The sequence below is a fragment of the Ambystoma mexicanum genome, chromosome 1q, assembly GCF_040938575.1.
Source record: "Ambystoma mexicanum isolate Mex_15411 chromosome 1q, UKY_AmexF1_1, whole genome shotgun sequence".
In the NCBI taxonomy this organism is placed as follows: Eukaryota; Metazoa; Chordata; class Amphibia; order Caudata; family Ambystomatidae; genus Ambystoma; species Ambystoma mexicanum.
The window spans coordinates 833,484,980-833,499,393 of record NC_090922.1 but is presented as its reverse complement, the minus strand read 5'-3'; the positions used below and the strand labels follow the sequence as shown (position 1 = coordinate 833,499,393).

At 49.0% G+C, this 14,414-nt stretch overlaps 1 protein-coding gene across 1 annotated transcript in view; it reads left to right on the top strand.

Annotated features, from left to right (window-relative positions):
- QSOX1 (quiescin sulfhydryl oxidase 1) overlaps nt 1-14,414 on the top strand; it is a 735,474-nt gene that overhangs the window by 478,268 nt on the left and 242,792 nt on the right. Inside the window, exon 7 of the mRNA XM_069641454.1 lies at nt 4,960-5,094. Coding sequence (XP_069497555.1) covers nt 4,960-5,094 — 135 coding nt within the window. The remainder of the gene's footprint in view (nt 1-4,959; nt 5,095-14,414) is intronic.

Genomic DNA, 14,414 nt, shown 5'->3' with positions numbered 1-14,414 from the left:
CATGACTGCCAGCAGTGAGATCTCAAGGTCTATAACTGCGAGGAGCATGTCGTCTGCATAAGCCATGATTTTATGTATGTCTCCCCCAAATGGAATCCCTTGAATCATGCCTGCTTGTCTGATTTTAGTTAGCTGGGGTTCTAAGTGTAGGGCATATAAGAGAGGCGATGGGGGACAACCCTGTTTGGTGCCATGGTGCAGTGTGATCGGTGAAGATATTTGGCCGTTTATAAGCAACCTAACTTTTGGATCTTTGTAGTTCACATGAATTGTGTCGATAAAGTTAGGACCAAACTCCATTGCAACTAGGGTGCGTACCAAGAAGGTTCATTCCACTCTATATGGAGCGCTTTTTCCGCGTCTAGCGATAGAAACACAGCGGAACGTTTTTTCTTGGAAATGTTCTAAAGGTGACATGTTCTTCTAATGATGTTGTGGGTTTTTTGCTGTTTTATAAACCATGTCTGACCCAGATGAATCCGAGAGGGCAGAATGTCCTCCAGCCTCTTGGCTATGACTTTCGTGTATATTTTGGCATTGAGATTTATCAGGGCAATCGGGCGGTATGACTCACTACTAGACTGGTCCTTGTTGGGTTTTGGGAAGAGTATCACTTTTGGCTCTTCCATCGTGGGAGAAATACTGTTGCTATCCCTGAAAGAGTTAGTCTGGCTAGTCTAGGGGTCAGTATAGATCAGAATGTTTTGAAGAATACGGCTCGGTAGCCGTTGGGCCTGGGGATTTATTCAGAGGGAGAATCCGAATGACCTGCAATACCTCCTCTATGGTGATCTCTTACTCTAGCGTCTCTTGTTCCTGTGCGGTAATTACTGTGAGCCCGACCGATTGTAGGTACTCATTTTGCAATGTAGAGTCCGGTAAGTCCGACTGGTAGAGGGTGGAATAAAAAGTCTAATTGTGTGGGGATTTAGGGGTGGGTGGGGGGGGGGGGAGTAGTGACAGTCTACCCCAAAGGGTCTTGAATTCCCTGGATGATTTGGGATGCAATTTTTTTGTCTAAGCTGTCTAACCAGTAGGCAATCTGCTTTGTTGGCTTTCACATAGTATTTCTACTTTAAATACAAGAGGCTTCTCTCAGCTTTTTTCAATTGCAGAAGATTCAGTGTACCCCTTATGTTCCTGTATGCCTTTCTATTAGTGGTCCCAGGGTCCGTTTCCATTTTGTTCATAGTCTGCTTCAGCTCATCTTCGAGTTTGGATTGCAATGCACCCCCTTTGTTTCTGTCGAAGAGTCCACTCCACTATCGGCTCTCCACGAAAGGTTGCTTTAAATGCGTCCCATACTGTTTTCTGCCATCTCCTCAGTTGCGTTAATGTTAAAGAACTCTATAAAATCTTCCCTTCTAATTTATCCCTAACAATGGTATAATTAAAAAGATCAGTGGGACATGTCAAGGACCAACCCACCCTGCCCCCACCCCCCGTTTTGGTTGTGGGAGGCTAAATTGTACAGCGATCGGTGCATGGTCTGAAAGTGCTATCGGATGGTTCTTAACGTTCATTATATTACCCAGCAACGTAGTGGAGGACCAGATGTAATCGATGCGTGAGAGCGATCTGTGGACTTGTGAATGAGTATACCCCTTCTCCTTCCCCTTCAGGGATGGCCAAACATTGTTCAGTGCCAGTTGTTCAAGTTTCACCTTTTAGGTTTTGAAATTTGGGGGGGGGGGTGACCGTATTGAGTGTTGGAGCTTCTGTCTTGCTGAGGATCCCAGGCCAGGTTAGAGTTCCCCAGTACCAGCTGTTCCCCCTTTGGTAAATGCCTCTAGTTCAGTAAGAGTTGCTCTTAAGGAACCCTCCTGACCTGTGTTGGGCGCAGAGATCGTAGCTACTGTAAGTGTTGTTGCCCCAATTTCTACAGTGATGAACAAAATCCTCCCTTCTCTGTCCACCCATGTGTTAATAATGTTGGCTTGGATGCCTGCCTTGATCGCTATGAGTACTCCTGCCCCCTTTCCCTGTGCATTCACTTGTATAATTCGCAGGGAAGGCCTGATTGGAAGCCTATTTTTGTCTTGTTGCCTAACATGGGTCTCCTGGAGTGCCAGCATATCTGGTTGGTGACGGGCTAAGAACCCTTCTAGCTTCCTATGTTTCAATGGTGTGTTTAACCCCTGGATATTAAGCAATAAACGCTTGAATGTGAATCTTTGAGTGAGATGAACCCGACCCCCATGCCCACTGACTTTAATCCTAGCATACCTCTTTGCTAATCTTGTGCGGACCTCCCCATTTCCCAAACCCCAGTTACAGCCCTCTTACCCCTTTCCCCTTCCCACAAACCCCTTACATAACTGAGTATAGCCTTCCGCCTCCCCTGGTGTGAACCACAGTACCTAGTGAGTATTTGGACGCAGGCCCTCAGCAGTGGATAACCAATTTCACCAGGGCAAACTTGGGGGTATCCCAAAACCACCCCCCACCCCCTCCACTCTGTGGAATCCAAGGCAGCGATCTCTGTCCCTGCAAAGTAGAAACTACTGTAGCACTTACCACAGTTGGTATCCTTCCATTCCGTGTACTCCAGTGTTGTTTCGATAGTTCGGGCCTTTAAGACAGGGATTCCAGAGTCCCCAATGTTTACCTTTGCCTCGTTTCCCTCCTCGTTCCACTCTTTGCCATTCCCTTGGGCTTACCAGATTGAGAGGATGCGAATCTTCCATCGTTCTCGGCCGAAGGTCCCCTTCTTCAATGTGGAGCAACTCAATCCCTTCACGTGAGGTGACTCTTGTCTGCCCTAAAGTGTAAATGTTAAGCCAAATACGAATCTCCCCTTATATTTTATCTTTCGTGTTTGTAGTGCCTTCACCACAGTGTAATATATCTGCGTTTTTGGAGTGTAAATTGAGAGAGGTCTTGATAGTTGTATTCCTGAGCAGTAGAGATTTGTTCCGATTGTCAGGCTGCCTTGAGGATCTGTTCTTCTGAGGGTACTGTGCGCATGCGTCCAGTACATCTCTAGGGCGTGCTGCTGGCTCGGATCACCTCAGGCCTGCTCTATGGACCCTGTCTAGAGGAATCTCAACCTCCTCATCTTTCCCAAGGAGGTCTCTGAATATGAGTGTGATTGTGTCCTTTAGTTTAGGGTCTCCAATCAATTCAGGGATATTTCTGATGCATATGTTCGACCTCCGGGACCTGTTTTCCAGATCCTCACACTGTATTTCAAGTTTGTGAGTGGTTCTAGCTGAGTGTTCCATTACTTTGTCCAATTGCTTATTGTCCTGGATTTGTTCCTGAATTTCCTTTTCGTTTGCATCCGTCCTCTCTCCCAGTGATGTCAGATCTTTTTTTAACTCTGTTACCATCTGTTTAATCTCTGTCGTGAAGGTAGTAAACTGCGTTTGGAACGAGACAGTAAATGTCCCTTGAAAATCTTGGAAGCCTCTTTCAAGGTCTTCTTTGGCTCCGCCATGTTTGAGCTGGACTCCGGCTCCCCTGCTATTGCATAATTTGGTGTGTCAGTGCTGGAGCGATGAGCCCTGGTGTTTCTAGCCCAGATGTCTTGCAGCAAGTTGTCTTTTGCGGGTAGGGTTTGGGGCTTCCGGGTAGAGTATATTTCTTTTTGGTTCCCGGCATAGATTGTCTCCAGTGACGGCAGCACCCTCAGTCCGTCCTCTTTGATATTCCTGAAGGAGGAGCTATACCCATTGGTTATGTCTGGTGGTTTTTCACAGGGGTCTCTCACCTCCGCCTGTGGGTTGCCGCCTCCTGTTCCCTTGGTCAAACCCTCTAAAAGGGGGGGCCCCCTCGGGTAGAGTAGCGCCGGATCCCACACTCACCCATAGTGCATGAAGCTAGATCTCCACCAGGGAGGTCCTGGGGTTTGTGCTCTCAGAGGAACTATGCTATATTTGTACGCTTCTCAATGGTGCCAGGCAGCTCACCATGGGGCGTGTTCCTGATGTTCCCCGGCTGTCGAGTTCACTGCCCTGTTTGTAGGGCCCTTCTTCCACGGCATCTGCTCTCGCCGCAGAGCCCATCCAAATTGTCTGGTAGCTGGGCGGCGTCCACTCTCAGGGAGCAGCCTGATGCGCATGAGAGTAAAGAGGGAAGGAGGGCCACCACCAGAGTCCTTGAAATTCAGCACTGATGTGGGGCACAGCCTACGGCCAACTGCACTGGCCCAAGAAATTGTGCGCCGGGGCTGCAGCACGGGCAGAGAGGCCTTCCCCTGAGGGCTGACCCCGGATCTTCGATTCTCTCCTCAGTACTCTGCCAGTCTTCAGTGGACTCCTCCACGATTTGCCGGGTGCAGGGCCAACCAGCTGCCCCGCCTCACCCATGAAGGCCCTGTGCCCCTGGTCGGGGGACTTGGTGTTACTGCCATGCCGGGTCCTAGGGAAACCCCCACCAGCTCTACAACTGCCTTCCCAGGACAGTGGGGCGGACGCCGCACCACTGGTGTGATTCTCTTTAAATGTGGGGCCATCTTGGAATCAGTCTTTCTATAATTTAAATAAAAAGAATTGTTATTGCTAAACCGCCTGTTTCTTGTCATTGAGTGTCAAAGTGACATTGTTGTACATTGAGGCCATTAGATTATGTGTGCATCTTATTTGGGGTGGGTTGTTAAATTGCTCATTTTTTGCCGCCACCAATCTGGATTGAGTATCTACAGCATTGTCCTCTTAAATGTAAAATGTGACAGCGGCTTCTTTTCCTCCTGAGGGACCTGCAGCTGCAAGAGGTCACATCAACAGTGCAACTTTGCATGCCTGCTTGCAGTTACCTATGCCTCTCTTACTACCATGCGTGTCTCACGCCAGAATCTTTGTTTCCAGGAGTATTTGCAACTTTTTCCACAAGTCTCTCTCCCGCCTGTTTTTCTATCCCTCCACCTCTAAACAAATGTCCCACTCCTGCACTCTTAAATGTCGCTATCTCTGTATGCTTTGATGTGTGCCTCACACCTGGTTCTTGTATTTCCTTTAGGCGGAACGAAGATCGTACGTCCTACAGAAAGTACATACGCTCATTGCGTGGAGTTCGGCAAGGGACCTTCCAGCTCCATGGACAGTCACAAACTCCCATTGATAATCAGCCCATCATCTGGAGAGAGGCGGACAGGTGAGGCGGGTGCACTGCTCACTCATGCCATTGCTCTGCTTTATCGCATGGTTGCTGCTGTTCCCCTAGACCTTTGCCCACATTCACCAGCTCACTGCTTCCATGCATCACAAACGTAGCCACACTTCATACAACGAAACACTTCTTGCAAACAGCATACAACCCATTGCCCCATAACATTCTTAACACCACAGTATTGCCCACAAGAAAGCCCTTCCGACCCATAGAACATTCAATGGCACATTCTTGAAGATGGCAGCCACGCCAGTCCCATTCACACCAGCCAGGCTGGCACCGACCTTCAGGCCCAACCCCCAGTACATGGACAGGGCAGATTGGGAATGGTGATGTCCCTGTTTGACCCATACAATGACCCATCGTCTGTTGGGCCCAGATGGGCACTGTGGATCCAGAAATTCGAGATGGTCATGGACTGTAGGGATGTGGTCCCGCTGAGAAAGATGTAATCCTGTCTACTGCTGAACGTGGGGGACGACACACTCCATATCTTCAACTTGCTACCAAGTGAACAGGGTAATACAGGGAAGCAGCAAAATACACCCTTATCAACCATTTCATGCCCTACTCAAGCTGGACTACGAAATATTCACCTTCTGCACAATGGTACAGAACAAGTCGGAAACCCTCGATGCATACCGCACACCACTGCATCGACTAACCTTGTCTTGCAAATTCGAGGACCATGCCAAGGAAATCGGGCACGAGGCCATCAATCGTATGCATGCACTCAGCAAAGCTACAGAGAATAATCCTGAGTGAGAAAGGCATCCCTGTGCCCCTCATACATGGATATGGTCGTCGGAGATCTCTCACGCCTGGGCAGCCCACATGAACACGACCCTGCAGAAACTCCAATTGACACCAGCACCATGATTGCATTGATCACCAATCAGCCACAGCCAAGAGGTGATGACACAGAGACTAGCCAGGCACCCACAGTGCACACAAAGATACCAGGCCTGAACAACTGCGGGTGGTGTGGCGGGCAACACCATGGTAAATGAAACTGCTTGACACAGTGCACATCGTGCAGCGCATGCGGCTGCCTCGATCACTATGCCGAGGTATGCTGGTCATCCGGTACCCAAGCGAACCAACGGCCACCAGTCCCAACAACCGTACCAAAGAAAAAACAGGCCAAAGCACAGTAGGTCGAGGCCTAGAACAACTCCTCATCGGCTGAATTGAAGATGAGGATGACCGAATGATGGCAGCGATTGCAGCTCAACAGCCTGGAAAAAGGAAAACGAAGATCCACCTGATATCCACGCTAGAGCAAAGAGGGAGGCAAACAAAGAGGAAGAGAAGACCTCAATGCGTCATACAAGTGGGTGAGCAAGACATAACGATGACCATCTGTACTGGAGTCTCGGTAAATGCTATGCCCTTTGAGACACTTCGACAGATGAAGCCCCAGCCATCACTGACAAACACCAACACAGAGCTATATACATACAGCAGTAGGAAAGCCTTACCCATGGTAGGGCGATTCTGCATGGCGCTCAGCAGGAAGAGAGGCACACAGATCCCATCAAAGATATGTCGTTGACGCTGGCATTGCGTGCCTGCTCAGCAGAAGTTTTGGGGCTCATCAAATTTGTCTGCAATGTCACGGACACCGATGACATGCATGACCTGTTAGCAAAACTCTCTAACTTTCAGGGGATCGGGTGTCTCAAAGACAAAGTGATGGTCAAGTTACACATTGACACAACTACACAGCCCCAGGCGGTGCGACACCAGAGAATGCCATACCACATCAGGGATTTGGTTGAGAAAGAACTACGCGAGTTGGAAAAGGTCAGAATAATTATTTCGCATTTCTATCGCGCTACGAACCCTCAGGTATCTGAGCACTACTTATTATTACCCACGGTGTGTGGTGCTCATTTATCAACCTCGGAAGGGTGAAAGGCTGAATTTGACATCCGTGCAGAGCCTGCTAACGCAGGTTCGAATCCCAGCAGGGCCAAAGCGAGCGTCCTACTCGCTGTGACACTTGACCGGCAATTGAGGAAGAAACAGGACCCACACCCTGGGTCTCTCCAATGTTCATGACTAAGAAGCCCAAACAACCAGGAAAGATCTGAATATGCATTGACATGCATCTCCCGAATGCTGCCATCATCTGGGAGAGATACATCAACCCAGCGGTGGACGAGATCATTGCTGACCTCACAGGGTCCAAAATCTTCTAAAAAATCTACCTAAACACAGGCTACATCCAGCTCACTACATACAGACTCGAAATACATCATAATGTTCTAAACGCACATGGGACTGAGGAGATGCAACAGGCTAAGCTTTAGCATCTCCTCTGCCGCTGAAGTCTTCCAGCAGACAATACAAACAGTCTTACAGGGTCTCCTGGGGGTCCTAAATGTCAGTGATGACATCCTCATCCACAAAAAAAACAGAGTGGAGCACATGCAGTGACTAGCAGCGGTCCTGGACCGGTTAGACAAAGATTGTCTAACTATACACAAGGACGAGGGCGATTTCCACAAGGAAAAGCTGACCTCTTTCGGCTATGTGTTCAACAGCAAGGGCGTGTCAGCCGACCCCCTCAAGGTGGCCAACATCAAAGGAGCCAAGGCACCCACCAGGCATACCGAGGTGCCCAGCTTCTTGAGGATGGCAACGTAGTGCAGGAGATTTATTAACAACCTGGCCACGATCTCAGAACCACTGCGAGCGCTAACCAAGTCGGCTGCCTAATGGGAGTGGAGCAAACCCTGTCAAGAAGCATTCAAGGGCATCAGAGTCCCTGTCTTCCAGGACCACCATGGCATAACAACACTTGCTTACAAACAGAACTATATGTGGACGTGAGCCAAGTTGGACTGGGGCCATTTTGGTGCAAAACTCCACCACGGGAGGGATTCAACCGGTAGCATATGCATCACAGGCCCTGACCACCACGGAACACGCTACTTTCACATCGAGAAAGAGGCCATTGCTTTTCCGTGGGGGTGCAGGCATTTCCACCTATACATGTACGGACAGAAATTTAATTTAGGACATACACTGACCACAAGCTGCTAATTCCCATTTTCACTGGCTCGGCACCTCACCCCTGGCAAGGATTGGGAAGTGGCTGTTAAGCAGAATACAGTGCAGTTCCCTTAGAGAGCACTACACCAGATTAGGACTACAGGTGAGAGCAATAAATCCCCTTTGGCATCAGTATGTACCACAAAGATTTAGTTGGTAGTTGTGGCTGAGCAGTCAGACTTCTCTCAAGAGGGGGATGAGCAGTATTCAGGGTTTACACAATAGGCCTACTATGCTATGGCACAAGGAAACACTAACCAAAGCTTTGTAGTATAAAAGTAGATCTATATTTATTTTATACACTTCTAAGTAAACACATGTATCAAGCAAGTTAAATTAAGTCAATAGAAAAATATACACACTCCCTATATAAATTGTAGACCAAGTGAACCAGAGTGAAAACTGAGCAAAACGGCACAGTGACAACTACACAAAAGGGATCCTCTAGCAATTTCTCACAAGGGAGGGAAAACACAAGTTATTTAGAAATAGGTTCTTATACCCCCTAGCAACACTTCCCATCAGTTGTGAACCAGTTCAGCAAGACAGTACATCAGTATAGGCAATACTTCAAATGAAAACTGAGCAAAATGGCATTTCACAATGATTATGCAGTGGTAAGGAAAGGGTAGTTATAAGAAAGGGTTGCACCACACAGTTTGAATGGAGAATCAATCTCGAGAAAGCAGATCTAACAAATGTGACCAGAGTCAGTAGACCTGTGCCAGAGTTAGTGGTACAGGGCAAGGGCCCAAGAGCAAAATGTTCTTGTAGCTGCAGTCAAGTCTTTGGTTAAAAATGTTGAAAAGGTGGATGCAGAAAGCGAAAGACAAGGTTGAGAGGGGCAGCCAACCCAACAGGTAGGAAAAGTATTTAAAACACCTTTAGCACTACCGTGAAGAAAGGGCGGCCTGGCGGAACAATGCATCTTAAAAGTGAAGTGGCTCCTGCGGTGGCGGTTGTTCCTGGTAGTTCCTGCAGTTCGGGTGATCCAGCAGAGGAAGAGAGGCTCTCGTCGTGGAGGATGGTTCGAGGTACTGCACTACCCAGGGAAGAAACCAGCTGTGGTGCTGCCAAACGAAGTTTAAAAGGTACGCTCCTTTTAATCGCGGTCCGGGTCAATAGCTACTTGGCTATCCGGTCTCCAAGTGCAGGGCACTGGCGGTTCGACCACAGCAGGTTAGGGAAGGCGATTGGCAAACTGGTTGGCCCCACCAGCTCAAGGGAAGAAGGCTCTTCCAGATGAAGGTCTCCTCTTGTTGTGTGGAGAAAAGTGGTGAGACGCTGCAGCAGGGCTTCAACGGTGGTGGTAGTCGTTGCAGGTGTCTTTGGCTTCTCTCCTCTTCGGTTCGGTAGTTCCAGTGGCGACGTCTTGCCCTTCCAGTCCTCAGGACCCTGCTTTTATGCAGAAAGAGACCCATTCATACAGCCTAGCTGTCACTCACACAGTGGAGTGGTCTTCTTGGCGGGAGACCCTCCAGCCTATCAGGTTAGAGTGCGACCTGAGATGGTGCGGCAACTCTGTCAAGGGGTCCTACTCCCCCCTCCCACACAATGGACCCACCCCAGACTCAGTGGCGCCGGAAGGAGGGCTTCTGGGCAGCAGCCCGCCAAACGGACGAACAAAGGATCCCCGACCTGGGTTAGGATCGTAGAGAAAGACACGAGAAAGAAGTTATATTAAAGTTCTGGCAAATAAAACCTACCGGAGCAAAGTTAATTTTAAAATGCACCGGCGGTAGGTTAGAGGCTGTCAGAAAAAGTGGTAGCCTCGAACAATGGGAAAATCCCATAGGGAAATATTTGCGGTCGAATATTTACGGTAGTAACCACTGCCACCAGCCAGAAACTTTACAGAGAGGGACTTTAAGGTACCTCCTCGAAAATGAACATAGGGCAAAAACTATTAACCCCTGCCAGTACCTCCATAGTAAGATGGGTTGTACTGGTTAAGTTGATAAAAATCGACTAGTAAAGTCATTGGGGACTTTACATGCCCTGGGAGACAGTAGTCGGTCCCAGGGTATGGAGTTTGTTTGGGGGTCGCTACGACACCCCTGTGTCACTGCACTGAGGGTGCTGTGTAACACGTGAATAAAGATGGTTCCTATGGGGGAGAGAAAATCCCATAGGCATTAAACACAAAAATAGCCTAGAACACACATAGCAGAAATGCCTAAGAGTGGGAAAAAGAGTCTCACTCTTAGCAGGTAAAAAGAAACAAACCCTTCAAATCCAGCAAAGCTGCTGGGGGACTCTATAGGTAAGGGAAATTAGCCATAGTATGAGAATTCTCCCTAACAGCTGTTGCAGCTACAACAATATGATTTTGACCTCATATATACCAGGCAGGACCAGACAATCTGGCACATTTCCTGTCAAGGCATCCTGGCTCCACCACAGCAGCTGAAATAAGAGTCAGCCGAGACAGAAGAGCACATCTGCCTCATTCAAGCATTGAAGCCAACGGCAGTCAGTCTGCCTAATATGGTGAAAGCAATGAACAGTGACCCATGCTGTGACCTGGTAAAGAACACAATCCTAGCAGGAAGGTGGAACTCCTTCTTGCAGAACAACCGCACCACAGCAGCAAAGGACTTCCCGACCGGTGTGTGCACGGTTCACAACGAGGGACTCGTACTGAAGGGTACACACATCTTAGTGCCGCTCAGCTTGCAGGACATGATTGTTGCCCTTGTGCACGAGGTTCATCAGGGCATCGTCAGAATGAAGGCGCGAATACGTAGCCATGTGTGGGTTCCACAGATGCCAGAGTGGAAGCAGTTGTGTTGTCATGTCTCCTGTGCCAAGCCCCAGGTGCACCACCAAGACCTGAACCGATAAATCCGCCCCGAGGGGCACCTCCCGATGGGTGACAGTCAGCATGGACTTCTACGCCGTACAGAGGCACCTACCTCCTCGTGGCCATCGATTACTACTCCCGTTATGCGAAAGGGGAGGTAATCCCTTCAACGGCAACAGAGCAGTGCTGCCAGCACTGTTGAGGGTATTCGCGACAAATGGGTTACCCAAATCCATAAAAGTTGACAAGGGGCGCCCATTACAAGGCGTTGCATTCACAAGGTATCTGGACGTCCTCCACATGCGCCACCACCTCCTCACACCTTGATGGCCCTAGGCAAATGAGGGCGATGAGCGTTTCATAATGACTATCAACAAAGTCCTCAGGATTGCAAAGGCCCAAAATGCCTGTTTAAATGTGAACTATACCATTTTCTCAGAATCGACAGGCTAACACCCCACGCATCAATTGAACACCCACCACACCCCTCTCCCCCGGGCAGACCTCATGTTTGGGACGGTGCGACACTCATCTATACCAGACCACCGCAGCAAACAGATTAAGGTACTGGACAAACGGTGTGCACATGCAAAGAGAGTCCGATCAAATGAACAGATGAGCAACAAACGACGGGCCAGGGCATCCTACAGTAAAGTTGGGGATCAGGTACTGGTCCTCCGGCACGCATCAGGAGCCAAACTGTTGAGCTCTTTTGACACCACCACCTGGATTGGTCGGTGACCTGACGGAAGTGGACCATGATAACAGCTGTATGAGGCAGCAAATCGATAACCAGGAATGCATCCTGGTTCAAGAGGACCCCAGTGACAGTCTGGAGAGGAAACCTGGAACAACCAGATGGGAGGGTGACAGAAGGAGAAGAAACAATCAAAGGGGATCAAATACAAGATGAAGAAGTGGGGCACATCCCCGGTCCAGATGGCTGGGAAGAAGGAGCGCAGCAACCTGCCCTCGCCCCAGAGGAAGCCCAGCTGGCCAACACTTTCCCAGAGACAGCAGCATGGCAGGCGCCAAGGTCCCCAGGACTGTTCATCTGGGAATGTCATGTGAAAGACGTTGATGAAGGCCAATTTTGTATATAGTTGTCATGGGGGAAGAAGAGGGATGTTGTGTTCAATACCACGTCACCACGGAACGTGGATTAAACAGCGTAACATTGGACTCCCTAGGAGAACGGTAGTTCCGTGATGGACACAAACCAGGCTGGCTGTGTTATTTGCAGTGCGCTTTGCAGGCCGATGTCGCTCCGGGCCCCCATCCAACTACGGGCCGGAGCTGTCCAGCCTAGAACCAGGGACAGAAGAGTCACCTTGTTGTACACATTCTCAAAACATTGGTTACAATATACCACTGCTCACGCTCCCACCAAAAACGGTGTCACTTTCACCATACCAGTACTCATTATTTATTTTTACATTCGTTAGTTTGCAAAACCCATAGGCATCAAGGCAATGTTACAGCCAGGTACTTACACTTGGAGGGGGAAACGGGTGGGGGAAGACAAAATTGGGTCTCGGATAAAATGAGTCTGTGTTTTAGCCTCCTGGGTATTGGTTGAATACCCAGGTTTTGAGGGCTCTTCTGAAGATACAGTACGATTGTTCTTCTCTCAGATGTGCTGGGCGTGCGTTCCATTGGTTGGCAGCTACAGCAGGGAGCCTCACACCTCCACTTTTGGCACGACTAGTCTGTGGACGTAGGCTGTTCTGGTAGGTCTCGAGAATTGTACTTTGGTGAAGCTTTGAGAGAGGTAGGGGGGGTGCCGAGTTAGATGGGCAATAGTAATGGCTATAGTTCTGCTCACTCATCCTAGCGCAACACTGCTGAAGCTCTTGGGACTGGACTCAATAATTGTAGTCTCTGTCATTCTCCTAGCAATCACAAGATGTAAACACTCCCTTATGCAAAGACCGGAACCGGAAGGTAAACTGCACATATATCAGTGCAACCTGTTCAGTCTCTGCTACACGCCCTCCTCATCAGACACCGTAATTGAAGCCATCTCTTCTACCACAGCATAACTCTGGCTTGCGTACTAACCAAAGTTTTAGCAGGTTTTCCTAACCCATCAGTACCACCACACATTTCTCAAGACAAATGGACCAAGGACATCAAGAACCCTGTTGCCATTGGTAATTCTAGCAGTAGATGACTGCCCCCTTGGCAAAATGCGGTACCTTCCAGCCAATCCACCTTAGACACATGACTCCTCAAGAGCCTGCACAATAGCTCTCCTACCCCCATCGCCCACATAACATACTCACCTTTCATCCTCTTGTCACCTTTATACTACATACGAATACCCAATGTACGCTGTAGCCTGATGCTACTGGTAGTCCCGCATCTGCATTATCCACAACAAAGGCATTTAAAGCTCTCTGCAAGGCCTGCCACATCTCTAGCAGTCGTACCACCTCTGGCCTCCTCCTAGTTCAGCAGCGCTCTCAGGCCTTCCATCTTGATAAGCGAACCCACAAATACTGCATCCAAAACCCACCTAAAATCACACTGGCACAAAGGATTCTGGCCCTTTCGGCCTGCATTCATCAACACTGTGTTTTGCACCTGCCACTCCCTCTACCCCTACTCATCCTCTCCGCCCTCTATTGCAAAACTATGCTTTAAGAGGCTGCTATAATGGCAGAAGTGCGCTATACAAAACCACTTTACATTACTGATCACTTTTACACAGCACTGCTCACATACACTCATCCATGAGTACTGTTCAAACTTAATATAGCACTATTCTCACTCCTAGTCCTGCCTGATTTCACTCTTCTCCCATAGCACCCCTCTCCGTCACCATAGCAAGGCTGACACTCCCATTGCATTACTTACTCATGATAGCCCTGCTCATGCCAGTTATAGAATTGCACAAATAGACGGAAGCACTGCAGTTTGCACTGCTCAAGTCCACCATAGCACTTCAACATTAGCCTTGGACGCTCATGTGCCTTTGCGCACACTGTAGCCCTGCTTACACTTGGCATATTGCTCATACTCCACACTCTCGCTCACCTGCAGCAGCCCCCCACAGTCCTGCGCATGCCCACTATAGAATTGCTGAGAAAGACTGAAGTGCTGCTTAAACACCTCGTTGCACTGCTCTCCACAGTTATTATTGGAGACGAATTCACCACAGCATTGCCCACATATGGCCGCATTATTTGCCCACAGCCCTGCTTGCACTTGGCATAGCTCTGCTCCCTTTCACTAATGTATTTCTCACACTCAGGGCCCACATACACACTTCCTACAGCAATGTGCATGGTGTAGCTATGCTCTTTCACATAATTGTATTTCCTTTCTCACCCCCCGCCCCCTTTTTGTTTCCTCCTTTGCTGGGCCCTCCATTCACCCTTCATCAGCCCTCAGATGCCGAACTCATTTGCCTTGCTCATCTCCTGCCTGCCTCCTTCAT